At 35.1% G+C, this 25,079-nt stretch overlaps 1 protein-coding gene across 1 annotated transcript in view; it reads right to left on the bottom strand.

Annotated features, from left to right (window-relative positions):
• Positions 1–25,079, bottom strand: part of LOC117102340 (glycogen debranching enzyme-like) — a gene marked incomplete in the record, with an annotated part of 54,389 nt that overhangs the window by 11,888 nt on the left and 17,422 nt on the right. The window contains 10 exon segments of the mRNA XM_033242607.1: positions 10,271–10,368; positions 11,171–11,364; positions 14,016–14,137; positions 14,674–14,809; positions 15,093–15,204; positions 16,767–16,992; positions 18,882–19,160; positions 20,964–21,097; positions 22,365–22,498; positions 23,791–24,050. Coding sequence (XP_033098498.1) covers positions 10,271–10,368; positions 11,171–11,364; positions 14,016–14,137; positions 14,674–14,809; positions 15,093–15,204; positions 16,767–16,992; positions 18,882–19,160; positions 20,964–21,097; positions 22,365–22,498; positions 23,791–24,050 — 1,695 coding nt within the window.

Genomic DNA, 25,079 nt, shown 5'->3' on the forward strand with positions numbered 1-25,079 from the left:
GAGGATGGGGGGGGGGGAATGATGGGGGGGGGGGAATGATGAAAGAGTGTCAGGGAGCACTAGCTGGAAGAACGAGGTGATATCAGTTAATTTCGATCTAACTGAGCGCAACTCATTGGCTCAGCAACAGTGGTGGCTCTAGGATATAATTTATGGGGGGGGGGCATAAGTATTTATGGGTGTAACTATAATGCGCAGTGTTATGTTAGGGCCGAAGATAACTAGAAATGGCTGGGATGGGAAAACTAGGCCTATTTTTTTTTTTGTTGGTCCAACTGCCCGACGAGCTTTGGCCAATGGGAGGGGCTTGACCAAACCGATAGGGGGGGATTAAGCCCCCTACCCCCCGCTGGCGCCGCCACTGCTCAGCAACATCTCAGTCGGGAGGGAGGCTAGGAAGGCTCCAACATGCACCCTCTTCTTTGATACACCACTAACTAATATTTGTTAAATTATCTCCTCTTTATAAAGAGGAAATAATTTTAACAAATGGTGGGAGAGCACACATGCCCAAAGGGTAATAGAGTTTTACTCATCTATTTAATATTTAAATTTTTTTTTATACGGTGCTTTTAAAATAAAAGAAAACATTAATTATTATAATTATGTTTTAGACTTAATTTAGTGCTTCATGCCAAAATACGTACGTAAATTCTCATGAGAATAAATGCGTACGTAGGCTAACTGTACTGCTAATTCTGTTCAGGGTGAGAGAAATCGTGATAAAAAAAAAGTGGTGGCACAATAAAAATTAGTAGACTATTTAGGGCATGGGATCGGCCACCTCAAATTTAAGACCCATTAATACCCCGGTAAATACTGTAAAAATATTTCTTTATATTTACAGATTAATTATTTAAATTTAAATAAAGTAAAGGTATACACATGTTTTATGTATTAGTGTGGCTTTTCGACAGTTAGCCTCTGAAACTGATTACAGATGGAAATGAGATGGTACCCCATGGCTCAGGAACAAAGAATATGTTTCATGTAAAATTTCTTCATTTTGTTACAAATGCAATTCTGTTTTCTCAACATGGTGCATAAAATTTTATACCAGATGAAAAAAATATTGTTTATGTATATAAGACATTGTTATATCTACCATCCTATTTTGTGTATCAACATTCATGCAAAACAGATATTTTTTTAGGAGAACATTCTGCACGTATGCCTCGACTTATGGTGGATAGCTTCGTGGTTAAGCTGTTTGCCTTCCAATTCCAAGGCCATGGGTAAAACTCTTTTCATGGTAACAGAATCGTTTTCTCTACTTCACACCCAAAGTCTCATAATGAGACTTAAGCCGGGCTCTCACAACATCGTGTGACGGTCACACAATCCAACTCCGCTCTCTGTGAGCGCTAGAGCGTAGTCTACTGATTGTCGGTGGTAGCCCAAATGGATCGTCATTAAAAACGATCCATGGCGCACACGTAGTTGCGTTGTGTTCTTTATAGAATCACGTTGGTCTATGATTACTGGCCGCAGTGAGCACTATTTATGTACAGCATCTGTCCATGTTTGTCTTGTGAAGGGATATGCCCCAAACAGTGGCGGCACCAGTGGGGGGACAGCAGGGGCTTAAGTCCCCCATCAGATAGGTCAAGCCCCCCCCCCCATTGGACAGAGCCCGTCGGGCAGTCAGAGGGTCCACGCCAAGCCAACACATGTCTGTCACAGTCTGAGTGTGTCATTTCTGGCCATCCAATGGTTCCTATTCTTAAAAAATTTCACTTGGGAGGGGGAACCCCCTATCAAACCCTTCCCCCAGCTTTGGCCTACAAGCCCAAATCACCCTGTCCAAAAGAGCAGCCCCCCAACAAAATATAACCTAGAGCCGCCACAGGCCCCCAGTTCACTGGCATATTCTTGGCCTTGTGACTATAACAAGTAATAAAATAAATAAAAAACAATTCCATAAATTTAAATGTACATTTTTAGTGGAAAATGAGATCAAGAAAACTTGGATTAGGCCACTGGGGCCTCACGCAGCCACAGCGCAGCACACAAGATTCCCTATAGTACTTGTTTAGTTCACACAGGAACAACGGCTCATTTCATAATTTCATAACTCTATTTCACTCAAAACTTCAACGTAAAGAGTCTGGTAACCAAGAAGGGAACATGTCCCTGTACAAAATGTCCCTTATAAATCCCATGAGTGCTTGTTACACAGACGCCCTCAACTAGATTTTTGATGACGTCGTCAGTGCATTGGTCCATCCAAGCTTGGTGATGGCTATTGTAATGCACATGGCTACTGTACTGAGAAGCAAGCAATGAGAAGAGGAGTATGCGCTTCCACTCCAGTGTTAAAGTTGCTATTCTAATGCCACCATGTGGTTGGCAGAATATGAAGTTTTACCATTGTAGGATGCCCTCACCGAATAAGCACTGATATTGAAAACCAGCCATGCAGAAATTTTAAACAAGCGAGAGGATGATGCAATAGGCTTGTGTAGTTTAGGTTATTCTAAATACAAAGGCAAAGCAGGCCAAAAATTAAAAAAACTAACAATATTAACTAAGCTATTCTAATGAAATTAAGGTTGGCATGAAAGATTGTCGCTAGGAAATGTTAAATAATACGGAGAAAAGGTCCCCTAGCTTTTAATAGCAGGTTATACACTGCATAGGCATACCTTGACGGTCCGCCACTGTTCGAGTCACAAGCTGGCTATTCTCAGACAGTCTTGCTAAGTTACCCCCAGCTTACACAGAATTATTCGAGGGAGGCATTTACTCCAAATGAGGCTCTTGAAGGTGTGTTATTCAATGGGAGCATTTATTCAAAGGTGGGTGTTATATTCAAATAAATACAGTAAATTTTGTGGTCGCATCTCATCAATAATGTTTGTAGCAATGCATCAGGCCATAAAAATAAGATGTAAACATTTATGTATTGATCAAATAAAAGGGTTCTATAATTAGAAACTTTGTTTGCAGATATCTACCGGTACTCGCTCAATCTATGAGCATTGGTATGTTACAATGCAAATTTATTTCTGCTACCCTGGTAGAAACTCACCTCACAAGCAATGTTTTGTGCTCAAAAGGGGTGGGCTTATACCACTGAGGAGGAAGTGAAAGTTGTGTGGTAGCTTTTGCTTTCTACTTTAGTATAAATGACTGTCTCCATGAAATACATAATGATGAGTTGTGCTAGGGATTTTCCCAGAAACAGGAGATGCTTTTATCACATTTAAGTAGAAAATCTAGGTAAGTGAAGTAGTCAGTAAAGGAAATACTCTACACATTATCAGGTCCAGTTCCTGAGGAAAAAATGCCAAAAGACAGACCATGTTTGTAAACACATTTCTTTCCAAAAAAAACGCAACACAAATTACCATGGCAACAATATATTTTTGGAGCTTTAGGCCGTGTTTCCCCAGCACTTGTAATTTTTCTGATAATTTCTCCGATAAATTATCTTAAAATTCCCTCCAAACTTATTATCCAATCATGCAAAATTATGGGCAACAATGCAATGTGTTAAACATCAAAACATCAATTTTGTTGCCCTAGGAGATAACCTTTATTTTGCGCAAGATGTATAGGCCTAGGCCAAAAACGAAATTGTTTGGTACCATTTCATCCATGACGAAAAAGAAGGTTAGCTTTGTTTAATATGCTTTACGGTACAATAAATGTAGGTCCAGCCATTCACCATCGACGACGAACCCAGCCATTTTTCCAGGCTTTTTAGAATAAAAATAATTCTTTTCATGAACGTGATCTGACATCAGTCAAAGGTTATTTATTTTCGCATTTGGAGCTTTTTCAGATAAATTATCTGAAACCACTGGAAATTGAATGCGACTCAAAGGTTAATCTGTACATAAACAAGTAAGTAGCACATTAGTAGTATTGTATTATTGTTTGTTTATATAATTTTCTCAGTGGCTAGGGATTTGAATCTAGGTCACCAAGGTTATGGCTTACACAGTACTCGCTTTGTACAAATATAATAAATAGCAAAAGATAGAGCAGTTCTCGATATAGTGGAACGCACCATGAGGGGGTCCATGTGAACAATTTTCCTCCATCCGAGTGGTGGCGCTATATCTTTGGTTGGTTCATTGGTTGGATAACTTACTGATTTTTTTGTTTTCATTAGTTTCTCCAATCCATGAAAAAATTGTCCTCCATTCTGGAGAGGGCGGACGTCCCATCAAATCCAATGCAAACTACGCAAAATGCTCATTCTTCTGCTATTTAAGTTATTTGCTTTGTATTGAAAATTGTGCCAAAATAACTGGTTAAACAGCAAGTCAACCCTCTAATGATAATACCATGTTTTTAAATAATGTTTTTTCTAATATGAATTTAAAACAGGACTGAATATTCATTAAAACAATAAAACATTGTCAAAGCAAGGAGGAACTATCAGCAGTTTTGCATCAACAAATTAGAGGGGAAACATTAAATGCCCATTATTATTATTTTTATTATTAATTGATTATTATCATCATAGATTATCTCTCTTTTTTTGTTCATGGATTCATGAGACAAGTTTAACTTCTCGTCATGATCTCAATGATGGGTTTTTTTTTTTAATTACTATTATAACTTACCTTCCCATTTTACATTATTTATTGTATTACACTGTATACCTTTATTGTACTTCCATCAATGAATAAATGTCATTTGATTGAATGAATGTATTATTCATTGGTAATTGAGACCAAATCCTAGTCTATTCCTGACAACTATCAATTTCAAAATTATTTGCATTATGACGATAATAGCTATGAACTGATTTTTAATCTACAATAATCTGAAATCCGATCTCTACATTACATCAACAACAAACAACTTGACGTGAGAACAGCGAAATATTGACAACCTAAAAATCACTGACGCTTGAATGCCATAACAGTAAAATTTTACAGCAACACGCTCGTAAACATAGACAAGATTTTCAAATTAGCATTCCAAAAAAGACTGGCACTCCATCATATTTAAGTATTACATGTTCAAGGATTTTTACAGCACAAACAAGTACATAAAGAATTTTTTGAGGGTAAATATTCATTGAGGCAAATACAGAATTACAAAGACCATCACTGTATTATCAGTGAATTTAGATAATGATAAACTGCAGTTGAATTATGTTTATGATAATTTCATACAAAACAAAATAGTTAATTACCAGTAAGTCTGGGTAATCATTATCTTATCCTAATAGGTCACAGGTCATGTTAAAACACTGTTAAAAATTGTGAGGGATACTGTCTATTTATAACGTTAGTTTGGTGTAATTTTAAGACTTTTTAAAAATGTGTTTACCATTGTTTTTCTTTTGTTTAACTTCAGTACCTAATTTGGAAGCCACTTTTGGGAGATTGGGTTAAATGAGCTTCCTCAACACATCTAGTTTGATTTAGCTGCATATGGGGATATTCATTGCCAGCTAACTTCTGGGAGACAATTGATAATACAGTAGAAATAATAACATGCAAATATCATGAGAGTGGCTTAGCTCTGCTGGCTAAACTGGTGGTATAGCCACTGCGTGTGCACTGAATCGCGGCCTTCCATAGATTCCCGGTTAAATTTCCATCGCGATAGTGCACTGCCTTTCAGAAGAGACATTTTAACTGTTGGTTCCGTGCACATTAAGGCCTGTGCCTTTCGGAAGAGAGTACGGGATTGTCTGCTTTTGTACTGTCCAATTCACCACCAGAAGGACCCCACTGGAAACAAGTTTTTCGAATGGGTTAACCTTGGTGAGATTCATACCGAAACTACTCATATTATATTATATTGTATAGGTTAGTTTCTGGGAGATATTTTCACCTTTGCGGGAGTGGGGAAGGGCTCATCGACTTTCCGGGAGAAAAAACAAATGTTGAATTGTGCATCATGATAATGATTTGTGATATCTAATAGATCGTTGTGGCTCATAAACTTTTTTTCTACTAACTAGCATACAACAGAAGCATCCTCATGAAGACAAATATAGTGTTTAATAATTTTCAAGTAGTTAGAAAACCACTTTAGATTATCTAGTACTAACATGTGATTGAGTGTATAAAACATTTTTTTTTGTGTTAATTATGGCACCAAAAATGAAGTTTCAGTTTTGAATAGCACAGGTAATCTTTTCTGCAGAGAGGAGTAGGGCATGTCTTGTAAAGTGTTTATGGTGTTTTTTTTTTATATTGTGGTTCAATTAAAATAGAAATGTATGAAAGAATCTGTAGCTTAGTGGTTAAGATACTTGCCTCCAAATCTCTGAGTTCTGGATTTATAATTTTGTGAGATGAACAATAAAGCAATAACTCCATTAAAGCAAATATATTATAAAATAAAATATAGATAATTTATATAATAAATAATATAAGTTCAATTCAAAACATATAAATGAATGAATGAGTAAACTAATAAAATGAAATAAGCTAATAATGAATAAATAATTTAAACATATAAAATTAATATAAATTAACAATAAACAAATTGTCAATTTAAAATAAATATATTATTATAAATATATATGCAAATGATCTCACAAGAGGGCGCTGTTATTCTAAGACACATTATTAGAGTTGAGTGAATGGCATTCTATTGATGTACTCTTTCAATTCTCAATCTACTCAGTTATATCCCACAGGATCTAGCTAAGAGGGCACTCTTACTTTAAATCACATTAATGAACGAGCATAGAGGGGATGTTTACCTCCGCCAAAAGAAGTCATCTATTCACCACTGTCTGTCTGTTAGCAAGTTTAAGGAAAAACTAACGAATGGATAATCATAAAATTTAGTGGAATGATACCAAATATTCAAAAAAAAGATCAGATAATTAAATTTTGGGAAGAAAGGTCAAAGGACACAGCTAAGGTCACCAATTTTTAATTTTCCCCTGAGCATAATAGAATGGCCCATTTCAGGCACAGGACGGAGATACGCACTCATGTAGTGACTCCCCCAGTGTTATTAATGTTTTCTTAAATTTTAATGCTCCAGTCAGGGGCGGATCTAGTGATGTCCAAAAGGGGGGGGGGGTGAAAAGGGGGCCCCCCAAAAGTTGCGCCGATCGAGACAACACTGTCCTAGGGCATATCCCAGTGAAATTTTTGTGTTCTACTGTAGACGCCCAAAAATAACATTTGAGGCGTTCTGGGCTATCATTTTTTTCTTTTCTTTTTTCTTTTTTTTACCTACCAAAAGGGGCCGCTCCCCCCCCCCAACCCTAAATCCGCCCCTGCCAGTAATATATCTCCCTTTGGATTCAAAAGAGGGTGCTCTTGCTCCACGTCACATACAGTATTACACTTGAGTGAGGTAAAATTAATACTTCTTTAATACTCAATTTCTCAACGATGGCCATGTTGCCTAAAGACAATGTTACACTCAGGTGGAGTTATTTCTATTCATGTGTAAAATATTATGGTGGCTCACAGGAATTGAACCCAGTATTCTCGGTGTTAAAATGCATGCACATAACCACCAGTACAGATTCACAACAAGCCAATAATATTTGATATGTTTATTTATACCATAACCTTATTTCTTAGGTCAACGCTATTAAATAACTTTATATATATCTATCCAAATTTATAGTTCTGTGGAATACAGATAACCTTTGTATAACCTCATAATCTTGCTGGGTCATTTTATATATAATGGGCTGCTTCTAGTTTCTATTACAGAACAAATATTGTTTTAAAAACAATTTGTTCTGTCCTTACTAAAAAAAAAACATATTTTATAGATGAATAACATTTCATGCTCTTAATCTTAAGGTCGAGGTTCAAAACCAACGCTTTGCATTTTGCAAATTATAAGTGGGTAGCTTGGATGGCCGAGCGGTTAAGGCAGGGGTGCCGCAACGTATAGCTATAATAAAATCGGTGCGGGATCCAACGTAACACACTCGCCTATGGTTTTGGTGGTGGAACAAGTCTTATTGGATCAAATAATAAACCAAATAATGTCAGGTATTTTGATTGGCAATCCAGAGTATTGTACAGAGGTATAAAAATTCTCTTTGCGAACACTACCAAAGATTTCTATTTCAGGACCACAACGGACGCTCGCTAGTCGGCCCATTGGTTCGGACCCTACTGTCGGATATGTCAGACCCCTTGCTACAGTTTATATAATTAATATTTTGTATTATTTCATGACAAGTATTGTAGTATCCTTACAAAAAAGCAATGTAAACAGATCAAACACAGGACAGATTGTGTCAGACTTACTATGTAGGTCTTGGATATCAGTAGAACTGGTTGGCACATCGATTCTGTCTTGGACTCCCAACCTTGAGGTCAGGGGTTCGAAACTCTCGCTGTGCAAGTCACTTGTGTCCTTGGGCAAGGCACTTTATCTACACTTATCTCTAGACCCAAGAGTATAAATGGGTACCTGATAGGATGTTGCGGTATTGAATGTTTTAGTTTCGTGCGCTAAAGAATTAGCGAACGACTAGGGATACTCCCCAGGGAACAGAGAAAGTTGCACTTTGTGCTGGTTTGTGATTGTACGTAATAACGCTGCTCCTTTGATCATTCAATTTGGAATTTGCGCCTTACAAATGTTTGAGTATTATTATTATTTATGTGATAGAACTACTACTACTAATACTAATGTTTATGAGGCACTCTTGATAGCGAAAGCAATATAATAATAATAATAATAATAATATTTATTTGGCAGAGTACAAAGTATACATACAATATTCTTGCCAGGAGTAAGTAATAGGCATAAGCCCAAACAGTAAACTGCTCTTACTCCATCATCAAAAACAAATACAATGACAATACAATATAAATATATACGAAAAAGTAAATTCAAAATAAATTGATTTAACTATAACAAAATGAAAAACAGAGATAATTAATAGTTATTATTAGTATTAATATTTTGAGATCAAGTGTTTTGTGATATGCAGTGTTCACAAGTATAAAAGATTATCACCAACATAAATGAAAGCTGAATTTAAGCTCACAAATCCAGAGATGATCAGGTAATCCAACAAATTATTCTAAACACAAAACCAAAGAACACACCACAAGCAATATCTCCATATTAATACAAGTCCAGACTATCAAATTTTATTTGACAAAAACATGTGACATAAATATGGCCATGACATCATATTGTAACCATATATATAGAGGCATATCATGACTATATATGGGCATATCATGACTATATATGGGCATACATCAATCTGATAGTCTGGACAGCTGTAGAGCTCACTGTTATAAATGATCACATTGAATGAAGATTACATCTATGTAAATTTAGAAGTCTCAAGTTGGTAGAAGATGCTTCAAACATCTGGTTCAATTAATTAAAGAGTGAATATCTATGTATCACAGTACACTGGAAGAACTTCTGCTAGTCACCTGACGGATTATGACGTTAAAAGTTCTTAAATATAGCTCACGAAAGAAACAGTTTTGCTAGCTTATCAAACAACCGCATCTTAGACTGGAAAGAAACCGATGTCGAGAGTAGAAAAATATTGAAAGAATCCATATGGTTGGGAAGAAAAGAAAATCACAAGAACAGAGACAAGGAAACACACCGACTGTCCCAAGTGAATGATCAAGTGATTTGACCCCACTCCAAGACCCAGGGGGGGGGGGGGCCGGTCCCCTGCTTACACCAGACCTGGAGAGGTTTGCCAACACAGTCAGCAAGCTGGAGACATGTAGATTACTACACTTCAGTATTTGAGACTGGTAGTCGATAGCCACCTAAACTGTCATATTTACTTGTTAGGCTACTTGTTGCTTGTATAGTGCTTTTTCTTGCAGTTACAAAGCGCTGTAAGTTTTTCCCTGGTCATTGGGTCCACATGCTTAAGTGTTGCTGCCATACTGGCAGAGTAGCAGGCAACGCCACCAGGCACCCATTTATACTTCTGCGTGGAAAGAAGCAATGCAGAAAAAGTGCCTTGCTCAAGGCACATGCGACATGCACATCGAGGGATTGAAATCCCGAGCTTGGTTGGGAAACCGGACCGTTCCTGCTGTGCTAAACTGCTTCCATATGCAAGTTTATTTTTTTATAGTCTACACATAGCAAAGGACTTCTAACGTCAATATATCACAGTATTGAAGACATGCACATTCTGAATATGAGATACGTTTTTTATTTCTGCTTCCACACAGGAGTACGAGAGATCATGTAGCTTTACTACTGTGACCTAGCGGGTCACTTGAGACCCCAGGAGGAGCTGCATGGTGCAATTATGGCAATTTAGCTCTTTTTTTTACCAGTAGGCCTAGGAGACAAAAAAAACAATAAATACCTTTTGTCCAATGTTTTCATCCCAAGCGGTCCAAGAAGACTCTTTTCCGCCATCTGTATTGCTGTCCATGCATTTGCGGGAGTGAACAACTCAGGTGCCTGGAAAAACAGATCAACAAAACACACAACATAATGATCCAATATATCCTTTATTATTTGCATAAGTAAATGGAAAAGTTTGAGTGAAGCTGTAGCTTATGGTTAAGATCCTTGCCTCTAAATCCCTGAGTTATGGATCATTATATTGTGAGATGCACAATTAAAGAAATAACTAAATAAATGAATGAATAGCAAATATAAATATATATATATTAAAAATAATTTATATAACAAATAATATAAATTCAATTCAAATAGATAAATGAACGAATTAATTAATGAATGAATAAACTAATGAACGAAAATAATCTAATAAGTGAATAAATGAATAAACAAACAAAATATAAATACCAATAAATAAAACCAGAAAAAAATATCTATTGGTCTATGTATTTTTTCTTAAACAAATAAACAATAGTGACAACATTTATCACCTGACTCAATATAATCAATGACCTCACAAGAGGGCGCTGTTATTCTAAGACCTTATATTAGAGTACATTGAATGGACTTCTTGGTGATGTATTCTGTCAATCCTCAATCTAGGACTAGGTGGGTGCAACAAAACACACTACATTAGGATACAATATACCCTTTATTATTTGCATAAGCAATTACTATTACATACACAATCTACTATTGCAACATCTAATCCAAAGGACAAGGAAATTTAAGAGAAGTGTCTTTACTCAACGACGCATGCAAGTCATACATTGGCAGGTCTCGATCTTGGTCCATTTCACACCAAAAGTCAATCCCATACCACCGCTCGAAATTGTAGACAACATTAGTTTTTACTTACCACAACCATGGCGATGGGGTAGTTGGGCCGAAGCTGATAGTCTGCCCAGAATTGAGTGGCTCCGACCGTGTCTTTGTAGATACCGCTCTGGTTGATCATCTTATCAACCTCTCGGTCTGCATCCACACTGATCCAAAATTTATTCTCAAAGTTTTGCTGGATTTTCTTGTCCCATTCTGCATATGTCATACTACGAATGGCCTTCATAAAATTACTAAATGTTAGGGTTTAGAGTTGAAATATTGAACACAAACTTAAAAAATAGTAAGATTAATGGTAATATTTTATATTTATGATATAATCACATTTTGCTCAAATTACATGTTATACTGTCTATTTTACTCCATAAACACTCTATAAACAATCTAAAAAGAAAACCTTTTATTACAGCTAAACATTTCCATAGCGTTTGTATACATTGTATATATACTCACTATAGATGAAACCCTTTTTACAGATTATAAATGTTTCCATAGAGTTTATATATATATATATATATATATATATATATACACCTTTATTCGGCTCTTAAGGGGAAACTCTTTTGTCTATAATTTCCCCTTAACGTCGCTTTAGTTGCCCCTTAGCGACACTACGTCGCTTTAGTTTCCCCTTAGCGACACTACTTTCGCCTTATGGTACTGTTTTTAACCACTTCATTGTTTTAGTTTCCCCCTATGGATACTTCTAAGCTCCTATATATATATATATATATATATATAGTAAGCAGTGTTTAAAAAAAAACATTGTCCGAATGAGATTTGAACACATGGTCCTTCAACTGTGCTATACACATAAAATTGGTATATACTCTCTTGGATTTATCACCATTCCTATTAAGATATTATACCTCAGCTTTCCAAACTATGGGTCCCGACCCAAATTTGGGTCCCCAAAAAAATTTTGAGAGTGGCGAAACTGTTTCTGACAAAAAAGACAGACTTTGGTAATAAATCTACAACTCATTTCAAAACATAGTGTCAAATACTTCTACATAAATGTCCTACAGAGAGAGACACCAAGATGTACAAAGACGAATGCTAGAAGTTCATTGTCAGACCAAAACCTAAAATCTATCCTCAGAATTGACAATCGCAATTCTCTCCCAAGTTTTATTTCAGACATTCATTGTCCATATCAAAAAAAAAGAAAAAGACAACTGTATAAAAGCATGTTGCATCGTGATGAATTGTTTCCTTTCTTTTTGAGTTTGTTAGAGTCTTGCAAGTTCAGTAAGAATATACAAGCTTTATTTTAAAATCATATTTTTCCCAATCAACCTTGGCCCAATTCGACTGTGCATAAGTTGAAAATTCCGAAAATGCCAAATACTTCTACAAAATCTGTCTGAGGATTGATAGTATCATTAAAAAACATCAAAAGCTCAAATAATGTTGCATCATATTTAAAATTATATATTTAGCTTCTTTCTTTTTTTTTTTTTTGTGTTTGTTTGCACCTTTTTGCGTACTAGCTTCATTCTTCAATTATTTTTTACCCAGTCAACTTTTACTAAAAATTTGGCTGTGCATAAGTCGAAAATTCGTCATTGTTTTATTGTTTTAAATTAATCCTTTCAAATAACGAGTGTAGTAAATATTCTTCATACTATCACAAAATTGATGATAACAAATGCCTCTGGGACTGTTGTTGAGCAAATAAAATTTATCACAGCCACTTTGTATTCGACTTAGCTAAGGTTTGACTGTTAGAAGTACAAAGACAGACTGCAAAATATCTTTACCTATAGGAAGCAAGTGCTATGTGGCTGTTCTGTGACAAAACAACATAATTTGAAGTTTTCACTTTTCGAGAAAAATAGAGTTAGAGTTTGCATGTTTGCAACTTGCCAATTAATTGTCGTACCCTTCTGAAATTTTGCAAGACTTTATATCTAAAATTTTAATTACAACCGTTGGTTTATTGCAAAGATATTATTAATATTCACAGACACATTTTCTGAATCTATCACGTCTGGGGCAATCATATACACTATCAAGATTGTGTATATGTCGTCGTTGGGATTATTGATATGAAAACACCATCATAGAGTTGAAATTTACTGTGCCAAAACTCCATCAGTTAAAAAAAAAATATTGAATACCATTCCAAGGCAAAACAACGTATCTTCATCGTAGATACGTTGTTTTGCTTATTAATGTTGAACTTTTAAAGATTTTAAGTTTTGTGCTTAAATATAGGTGGTGTTATCTCTGAAATGACTCACTGTTGAGACCTGAAATTTTCACAGGTAATTCAGAAGTGTTTAATATACTCCCAAATGATCTAAAAATTGACAAAAATGTCACGTTGTTTTGCCTCAAGACGGCCGATGGTTATCAAATTATATAGCACAGACTTTCTAAACAACAAGGCAATACTATGTCAGAAAACAGTCATCACATTATGATTTTATTGAGCCTTAAGTAGGCCTAAATAATCAATACATTAAAATGACAATGGCCTTGTGGTATGATGATATATGACTTGAGTCACCAAAGAATACAGAGTCTAAAAATGGGTTGCAACCTGAACAAGTTTGAGAAGTAGGTTATTATACAATACACAATGAATAGATAAATCACTTAATATTAACCTTGGTATAAAAAAAATCTAAATATAGATGCGAAAACAGATCAAATCTACTCCCCCAAGTAGGGAAAAGTTGTCCTTCATCTTAAGTAACTTATAACCATTTGAGTATTATGAAGACCGAACCAATCATCTTGGCACAGCAAGCACCAAAGACAGCAAGTGAATAAGAAAACCGTATTCACATCCACACATAATTTTGATGTTTCAATCAATCAATCAATCAATTAATCAATATAATAGTGAAAACTGTTGAGCTTACCATCAATCATGATCTGTACATAGTTGAAAGGATAATGACCTTGGCTGCTCAACTCCTTAAGCCATTTAACTGCACTCTTACACAGGCCAACAATCTCAATAGCAGAACCATTCCTATATAAAGGATGTCATTATATAATCACCTTTGACCTACATATATACTTTGTCGTATAATAGTTCTTTGTTCATTAATCACTTTTTTCCTTTTATAAACATACAATCAACACCTTCCTGTGCTTGCTACTGAGGATTTGAACTTTAATAAGTAGGTCAACTGTCTAAAACATGTTGCTCCAACTATATATATATATATATAAAAAAAAAAAATCTGCTAAGACATTACTTGTCTTTACTGTAAGGTCTGGGCTTTCTCAGTTGTAATGCATTTATGATCATGGTTTTTAATTGTCCATGTAAAGCTGACGATATCTTATCAGACACTTCTGTTTGTATCAACAATCAATCATTGATTTGATGTACAGTAATAGTAGGCTTGTTTAATCAGACACATAGTGATCTATCACTCTCTTTTCTTTCCAGTATATTGAAAGTCTGACGAAAAAGTAATGCAATTTAATGACTTGGTACATTGGGTCGAAATGGCTCCAACCGTAATACATAGAAACCGCAAATTGTGAATTGCATTTTACCTTGGGGTGGCAGGATGTCCACGATTTCCTGCCCAATCGGATTCTCCAACTTTATCCATCCATGTTCCGCAGTTCCATTCACTGCCCCCGAATGGAAATCCAGTTTGGGGATCTATGCCAGCACAAACATCAAATCCTGGAGATATAGAAAGAAGTAAAAATTGCCATAGTACAGCAAATGAAAAAAAAGAGACTTTAAGATTTAATTTAAAGAAAACAATTTTCATTTGATTTATTTGAAATGGAATAAATTATACATAAAAAGGAAAAAATACAGCAATTCTTTCTACACGACCAATTGCTTTGTCAGTAATCACATGCATATTCAATTTAGTCAATGGACAAGCTGTTCAGAAAGATATTGACTAGAGAGGGCGCTATTACCACTTAAATACTTTTCACAATAACAGTTTTCATACCTTTGTCTGTCATATTCACGTCTAATCCTGTACCAGCATGTCTTTCCCGAAACGATATACCATGAGCATGGCGTTGTAAACATTCTTGTATAACTTCTGATAAATCTTGATCCTAAAATTTTACAGTAATTTAGTATCACTTTTGGCATACCTGTTCTATTATCGTAACTTTACAAATTGAAATATTTTGTTAGCTATACTTGACAAAGAATCAGTTAAGAAGTCTTTCCAAAAAAATGACACATATTATTGGTGAAATCTTCTTAAGGTAAACAACAAAATATGTGAAATTGAACATTTAAAAGAAATTCTGGCCTCAATGGTTTAAAAATGTGTTTTTTATGCAAATTTGTTTCCTGTGTTTCTTAATAGTTCAATACAGTTTATTTCATACGTATAACCTTCAATCAAATGCTCATATCTGATTTACATATTCTGGGAAAGGCAGTCAAAGACAAAACCAAAGCTTATCATATAACAGCCTAGTGTGACAATTTTGTATTATTATTATTGTATTTTTGTATTGCAGAACTTTTGGGTTTTTTTTTTTTTTTTTTTTACTGTTCTCGACATGAATTATTGTAATTTCTATTGTTATCAGCTAATTGGCTGATTATTTTTTAAATTAAATTATTTTGTAATTATTTTGTATTTTTTATGGTTGAACCAAAGAGTATAAATAGAACAAGAGAGCATATTCCTGTAAAAAACATCACCTCCACCCCCACCCCCAAGTTACGATGGAAGTTGCCATCATCGTTATGTAGCGCACCCATTATGTACGAGTTCACATAAAGTGTGCCCGCTTCAAGGGTAAGATGATAAAGAAAAATAAGGAAATCTACCGCCCTCTATGAATGTATTTTATCATGTGGAAAACAGAAATACAAATAAACAAACCATGCACGGTGCACTACTAGGTAATCCATTTGTAGCGGGCATCCTACATTGGTTGCGTATGTCGTATCGTTTTTTACGCTTTCAATGAGCGTAGTTGGCTCTCTTGTCCTATTTATACTCTTTGTATTTGTCTAACTTAAATCCTAGTAATTAATTGTTTTTATTAGAATTTTTATGAAATAAACTCACCTTTAAAGTTGCAATAAAGATGAAACTGAATAGATTGATTTATTAAACTCATTTTTTTTTCCAAATACTGAAGTGAATTTATGTATACGGTCTTAATATAACTTTCATTTATAATTAATGACTTTTTTATATGTCTTTTTATTTCTTCCTTTTTTTAGCTTTGTTAATTAGATATATGAATGGTGCTGTGCTTTTTATTCATTATTACTTGCCATGTAACATCTTGTCTATTTTATGTATGTCTTGTGAATTTCTTGAATTTTGCCATGTTCAGTTTTTAATTTTTGAACTTGCAATAACTGAAGCCTTTTGGCTGTCTGTTGGTAATTTGTATACAGTACATTTTTTTTTTATTAGAAAGACCATGAGTATAAGAGGTGGGTAATTTTGTGTTTGAGATGAATCTATAAAGAAAGCAAGGCCAAAAATTGTGCACATAAATTTAACTCTATATGTTGTCTGGATGTACATGTGTGTACGTATGAGGGTTTGAGATTTGGAAGTGTGTCAGTGCAGGACAAAAATATTGAAAGAACTCCTACAACAACCTAACAGTCAAAGAGACAATTAAGATAATGTACGAACCACAAAGCCTGCTGGTTGAGCTTCATCACAGTCCTTTGGATACATCCTTGAGACTTTACACGTCAAGAGTTCCCTGCCATCTGGTGCCATACTGCAGTAGTCTTGGATGCACTGCAGCCACCACCAGACAGCATCACGGCAGTTGTACCGGGCATGTTGTCCACCGCCAAGTAAGTTGGGAATTAAACCATGACGGACAGTCCCAGCAAACGCAAGTATTATGTACCTAAAGAAACGATAACAAACGTTTGATAATAAAATAAGTCTTTGACCAGCTGACATCCATCCTTCTAGCATGTTAAAAATGGAAACATTCTGATTCTTTAATTCATGATTGGTGGCTTTTATACAACTCATAGCTACTGTTAAATGTACAGCAATATTAAGACACTGTTTGATTTTTTTATTTTCATTGGATTCTTTAATTTCACCACTGCTTCATTTGTTATATTCGCTTGTCTTGTTGAGTTATCTTGTGAATGTCTTTTTACCAAGTATTGTGTATAATATGTGTATAATATGGGGTGCTAGCTCTTCGCACCTGCAAGGAAAAGCGCTATACAAGTTAATGACCATGTCCATAAAAGGCTCTTTTACAAATTACCGCCTAACAAACTTTATTAAAATCATACATTTTATCAGAATAGATAAGTGGGGAGTGCTAAAATCAAATAAAAATAATACATTACTGTAGTTTTTTATCAAAACTGAATAATGAATTTGGGAAAAATACATTCAAATACTGCTCAGTTAAACTGTGGAACAATATTCAGTCAGATACTCGCAGTTCATTAAATTCTTCAACTTTGCATTCCTTGCAAAATTTTAGTTAATATTAAACTTTTTCTTCTTGCTTTTTGTGTATACAAATTTCATTGGTTTTTGTATATACTTTTTTTAATATTTTTGTTTTAACTGTTAACTGGACCTTGAAGGAAGAACAATGTCAAATCGATTAAGTATTTAGAATATTAAAAAATTTCTATCTATATAATATTAAAAGGGCTGGAGGCCCATTTGAAACAGTTTGTATATGTACTCTATTTTCACTGAATCAGCTCCTGATGAGTAGCTGAAAAAATTCATTCTAAAGGTCTGGCCACACTATCAAATGGACAAAACAGCTGTTGTATGCTCCTTATGTGCCAATGTGAGTCTATGTAATAAAAGGGCCGGAGGTCCAATTAAAACATTTTGTATATGCACTCCATTTTCACTGGATAAGCTCCTGATGACTAGCTGAAATAATGCATTCTAAAAGTCTGGACACACTATCAAATTGTTTTTTTTATTTTTCTTGTCTCCTGGGTCGGATGCAGGATTTGGTGCTAGAGGGTGCATGAAAATCCACACCACCTCAGGCCCACCATTGTTGGGGCTGAGCCTCAGGCCCACCATTGTTGGGGCCGAGCCTCAGGCCCACCATTGTTGGGGCTGAGCCTCAGGCCCACCATTGTTGGGGCTGAGCCTCAGGCCCACCATTGTTGGGGGCTGAGCCTCAGGCCCACCGTTGTTGGGGCTGAGCCTCAGGCCCACCGTTGTTGGGGCTGAGCCTCAGGCCCACCTTTGTTGGGGCTGAGATGAGAAAATTTTAGAATATGGACCTCAAGGTGCCTGGAAATTGTACTCTCATACTTTTAAAATCTTACTATATATTTATTTAATCATAAAAATAATATATTTTGTTTTTGGTAATCTGTGTGTTGGGAGCCGCACGTCCTTCAGGCGACAGTGGATTTTCCGCTTTTGTGACTCCTGAGCCGTCATGCCAAATGAATAAAATAAAATAAAATGAATAAAATTGACAAAGCAACTGTTGTATGCTCCTTATATGCCAATATGAGGCTTGCCATTCTCAGAACAAGCATTAGTGACCAAAGAAAAGAAAATTGACTGTCTAACATTTTCTTTAATATTCTCCACATTATAAGCTTTAAAATGTCATTTACTGGAACTGACTTACTATTGCCAAAGCTATGAGAAAGTATCATGGTCTCTCTGTACTAAAGTATACAATAACTGCCACAATGTTACGCTAATACTCAGTTTAACAATTAGTGACTGTAAAGCTGGTTTTGGAATGGGAAGACTCATATATGGTCATGATGTACGTACTTAGCCTCATCAAAGCGCCCTGTAAGTAGCAGGAGTCCTCTGAAAGCAATGAATGTGTCACGACCCCATGACCTCATAAATCCGCTGGAGAAATGCGGTAGTCCTGCTGCCATGCTAACAACGTTCTGCTTTTGCTTTCCAGAATCCTCTTCCACAATAGTTGGCACGTCAGCAAGGGCTGGTGAGAGTTTTGGAAGAGGCGCAGTTTTGACAATGCAACACATTTGTACCGAACCAAGTGCCAATGCTTTAACGAAGGAGGAACCTTGCGCAACAAACCTGCAATGATTTGAACATTTTCAATAGTAGGAATTAATATGCTTTATACTGTATAATCTTACTGTAACCAAGGAGTTGCTTTAACCACACAAAATAAAGTACCACAGAAATCCTACACAAAGTAAATTTGCAATGGAGTACACAATATTCAACAAAAACATAAGCATCACATTGCAAGTGAGGATCGTAGACAAGATACATTATCATCATTACATTATCCTATCATTATTCGTTATCATTATTATCTTTATTACTAGCGCTAACTCGGAATATCTTTTGTGTTATTTTCCCCTCGTAATGTTATTTTTCCCTAACGTTGAAAGAAAGGTTTTAGTAACATTAGTGGTTGAACCAGACCACTGAGCCCTGTGATGATGTATTTTAAAAATAATTAGGACTTTAGGCGAGACTTTTTATACCTTGTTAGTGAACACACCGCCCACCAAAAATGATGATTTAATTTTATTTTTGGCAAATTAGCACACACACCACAATGAAAAAAAAAGGAATTTAAAAAAAAATTTCTATTACGCCCACCACTGCCTTGAAATGATCTCCAAAAATAAGATTTTCCTACGTCTATTCCTAACTTTATAAATTTGAAGCATTTAACCATCCCATTACTAGTGTTTATATTCACCAATACATTTTTTATAAATTTTCTCCTCCATCTGAATATTTTTGGCAAAACCATTTGCTTAAATAAAAAAAAAAAATAAAACAATTTTTCTACCCTCCTCTGACAATCTTTAAAAAAAATAAGTTTTAAAGTGAATAATAAGCAATTAGTAGAGCTCCGCATAGTACATTATAGGAAAATTATTATACAAAGGTTAGATTTAATGCTTGAAAACATTTTTGAATGCATTAAATCTAACCTAAGTATAATAATTTTCCATTTAGTGTACGATGCATGCTCTACTAATTGCTTTATAAGTCAATCGCCGTCTTTTAATTTTAGTTTTTTATAACAAACTGTTGTAGCAGTCATCGGTTGCTATAGTGATATGATCAGTATACGTGCGTATTTAAATTTAGCTGTGCGTATGCTGACTTTTGCTCTTGCAGTACGGGTTTAATTGGTTTAATTAACTACACATCAGCAGTACAGCAGTACGGATACGATGAATAACTATTGTGTTAGAAAGAACTTGTTTGTAATGCTATTTTGATAGACTTTTGTCAAAGAAATAAACATTTTAGCATTCGAGAGAGAATACAGTCACTGACGTCCTTTTTGGTCGGTGCATGCAGACAGGTAAAATCGTGCGATGCTAGGCTAGGCTACGGCCTAGTAGTAGTAGGAGGCCCGTGCGGCCTCCTGCCTGGCCATAGGCCTACATCTAAATTTGTTCCTTAAGTCTTTAAAATAGGTCTAGAATATTCCTATTAAACATTCAGTTTGTTGTGTTTATGAGGGTCCATTGATTCAATGAATTCCTTAATTGTTCACTTAATATTGAATTTGAAGTAACTTTCTTCGGGTTCTATTTTAAATGTTTTACAAAAGTAATTTTCAATTACAATTCAATTTTTATCGCGGTGCGTGATGTATTCGCGGTGATGAAAAAATTTTAATGAGGAATTTCTTTTGCACAGGAACCTAAAAAAATCAAGCCAAGTGTCCACTAATAGAAAAATTAGTGGACGCTGGGAAATAGGCAAATAACATTTGGAGTTACAGTGATGACGTCATGATTGACTTATAATAGATAATATGATAATAATAGATAAAAGATAATATATGATAATAATAGATAATAGATAATAATAGATAGCCAATATAAATTATTGGTTACTTACGGTGTCATCTTCTTCCAACAAAGATTAAGCAAGGCTGAGTGAGCACCAGCAAGAATGGCGTCAAAGTAGGACGGAATTAAATACCTTGGAATGTGCTTCAAAGGTTCGAAAGCATTCTCAAACCATTTTCCAAGCTGTTGAGAGAGCAAGTCACGGATCAATTATTTTTTTCCATCCCATACACTAAAAATGTTAGCTCATGCTCTAGAATTTGCTCTTTTTGATTATTTATTGTTGCTCCATTTGGTCTAACTGCAGTATTCAAAATACTAATTCTTCACAAGAACTTATGAAACAATTAGGTAGAATTTTGCTTTTAGTAGATATTAAGACGTTTTTTTTAAGATAATTATAGTCCTATATTAAGTACTCAGAATAAAAAATAAAAATAAAAATTGTTTTGTAGCATGCTGAAAATGGAGATATGCTACTAGTACTGTATCATTATCATGAATGCTATTCGTCTTTCGACATCGCAAGTTTTACCAAATCTCGCCATTTTCACCATCTTCAGCAAGTCAATGTAAGTTAGATACATGTAGAAATTTCTTGGTTTCTCTATGTATATCACTCAGCCATGTTGATTTTGGCCTTCATTGTAGTCTTTTGAACTCTTTCTGTTTCCTTCTTCTAAAGCTGTATATACTGGCGTGTCACTGTGCATTCCGCGCAGACGACATACCATTTAAGCCTTCGCATTTTAATTAACCTACTCCATTCAATCTCTCCTGTCCTCTGATAGAATTCTAGATTTGTTATCTTATCCAAAACTACTACATATTTGTTGTACTTGAAAATTATCTGATGAGGACAGCCCGAATGAAGCTGGAGCAAGAGAAGCCATGGTGTGGCAAAAAATGCTTAAGTTTTCGCACAGCCCAGTATTTAGTATGCGAGCTATAACACATTAGGGAGCTCAAAAAAGGCCTAAAAATCTTGTTTTACAATAAAGATCAAACAGTTTAATATCTAATTAATCCTATCTCGATGTCTTTGTTCTGGAAATGGGCAACGAACTGTTTATTTAATGTTATTTTGATAGTTATTTCCATTAAACAATTATGTATGCACAAATAACTTTGTAAAAGCAATTACTCAAAACCAAGTGTATGTTGACTCTAAGAGTACTGTACTTTCACTTCTTAATAACTAAGGCTTGAATTGTCCAATTTCAATGAATGACCCTTCATTTTAAAGATTACATACTCAAGCATCTAAAAATAACAATATCTTGAATTTCATTATTTGCTACAACTTAGCCATTTTGCGCCACAACATGCCTCAAGTATGAGCAAGGCCCTGGGAAGTACATGGGGCATTCACTGTGTAATAGGCAAGATACAGCAGAACATCAGTACATTCAAATATGAAACATTAAAATATGAAAAAAAGAGAACAAACCTCTCTGGTTGACGGATGCCATTTCAGACGGTTTGCAGTGTAGCCTGCCATCCAATCACCATCACGTAAATTCTTGCATAGTGGATGTCCTAAGTCATTCTTCTTATGGATATCAGATAAAATGCTCATAAAACCTAGAAAACATGAAAAATTCAAAGAAAAAGATAATTCATGAAAAGAGAGAAATTGGTGATCAAAGAAATTCCTGTTTTAGAGATAATGGCCAAAACATGTTGGAATGTCAAAATTTTTGAAATCTATTTTATTACACTATACTAAAATTTATATATCTATACATCATGCTATACTGTTATTTTCTCAATTTTCAATGTTAAATCAACAATTTTTAATGATTTGATGATGGTATCTGACTGACTGTTTAAACTCTTCTAACTTCGTATTGAAATGTCGGATTAAAATGATTCTTTTACCATTTTACATCTCGGATTCGACTGTTTAACCCTGTATTAATAAAAATATTTTGAGTGACTGGTTTGGCTTTTCTTTTCTCTTTTTTTGTTTTGTTTTGATGTACATTATGATTGCAGAAAGACTGATTTTATACTGTATACCAGTTCAGCATTTAATGTAACATCGCCTTTAAGCTCATTTTTAGGCAAGGGAGAAGCAACATTTAACTCTGTAAACTGACTTAAAGATATAATGTTCACTGAAAATGACGAAATATAAAAATTAATTTTGAAATTAATTTGCTCATTTTGCAATAAAATAACAATTAACTTGAGCATAGAAAGTAATAAATTTGAAAAATGTGTACCCTGATTTTTATAATGGATAATGATGATGATAATATTAAAACACTTCCAGTGCAGTGACTGGAAGTGTTATCATTTTTCGCTGTTATATTATGGATAAACAATAAACATTTTTTAAATGCACTAATTTCTACATCCAAGATGATAATTTTGAAACTTTAATTAATAACAAATATGACTTTTATGTTTGTTTCGGTATTTTGCATGCGAAAAATCTTTATCAGTTTATTATTAAGATTTTTGCTGTTAGCAAATAGTATAGAATAGCAAGACGTCAAACTGCCAGGGTTTCTTGGGAACGGAATCCTATCTCAAAAGGTACTACCAGGAAGTAATACAGGGCACTCTTCGAAAGAACCTAAAAGTCATTTGTATCGAATGTCTGCTGCGTCTATGCTATAATTTTGAAATCTATTGGAATTCTAATAGGACGCCACCCAGAGGCAGCTCTAGGATATAATTTCTGGGGGCTAAGCTGTCCGACAGGCAGAATTCAGATCGAAGGCCTGAGCTGAGGGAAGGGGCTGAGAGACTAGAATTCCCCCTACCAAATGAGATTCTTTTTAAGAATTTAGCAAACTCTGGATGGCTGGAAATGGCAGTCTCAAACTCTGACAGACTTCTTGCTATTCTATACTCTTTGCTGTTACCTTGTATTCCGCAATAAACTGTATTTCCATAGCCTGGAATGTGGTAGAGGCCACCTCCTTTCCCATCATCCTTTTCTTCATTCTCACAGTGATACAGAACCTGGTTCATATCACCCAGGGTCAACTTTTCCGCAATCGACATGAAGTCGCAATTGCTCCGTGGAGAATTGCCGCTCAAAGTTCTCACACGGTACCCAAACTGAGCGACACACGACCGCAACGATTGCACAGCCATTCTTGCAACAGGATTCAGACTAATTCTGGGGGCCGGATTAAGAACAACTCAATTTAAAGATGGTATAATTACCACTTAATGAGCCTCATATTAAAAATTTTTTTCATTCATTATTCATAGAACGGAATAAAATAGTAAATATAAAAAAAACAAAGTAATAAAAGCAAAAATTGAGATACCTAGAAATAAATTATTATCACCTGGCCAATGGATCATCATAGGTGTGTTGAGGTGGGAATGGGAAAAAGTTACATAGGAATCTTACCGGTATTGCATTCGCGGGTGGTCTACCGGTTCGTGCAGAACTCGGGTTTCGAAAAAACCAAGAACCCCGGACGTAAAACCTAAGGTATTATGCAAATGATGAGTTTCTATCAAGTTGCCCTGGACCCTTGCGTCACCCAGCTGCGTCACCCCACGCTTTAATTAAGAAACGGACTTTGCCGTTGGTCCACTGCATTACTGTAGTTGTCTCAAAAATCAAGTAATGAAATTACTGATGAAGCTACAACAATAATAAAGCATACATAGCCAACTCCCAATAAATCGCAGATGTGCATTTTGAGCGTATAAACCATGAACTTCATTCGTTTGACAATTGTAGTTTAAAAACAGAAAATTACTACCACTGTTAAACGAATAAGCAGTGGTGCCATGATCATGTATGCATGTGGTGGACGTATATGTAATAAGAGAACAATCTGGATTCTAGGCTAGCCCTCAGTTGAAATAAGTTCCAGCTAGAAATTCAGATCCTGTGGTTTTAGTATTTCTTTCCCCAAGGTTAAAATATTCCAAAATAGGAAGCTTTTAATTTGGTGATGAAAATAATTCCCTAGGACAAATAAAAAAAAAATGCTTGTTTACACAACAAACATAAATTCAGCCCAAACCAGTCCTAGAATTTGAAGGAAAATATGAACTGAAAGCCTTCGCATGCTCAGATGGCAGTATGTGGTGACATTACTTATTATGTCTCATCGTCGTCTCAAATCAAATTGTTGATATTATGTACATAAAGCAATAAAATTTTAGACTGCATTATGGAAAACAT

Source organism: Anneissia japonica, unplaced genomic scaffold, assembly GCF_011630105.1.
Source record: "Anneissia japonica isolate Jap-2015-1 unplaced genomic scaffold, ASM1163010v1 scaffold1147_len264814_cov175, whole genome shotgun sequence".
NCBI lineage: Eukaryota > Metazoa > Echinodermata > Crinoidea > Comatulida > Comatulidae > Anneissia > Anneissia japonica.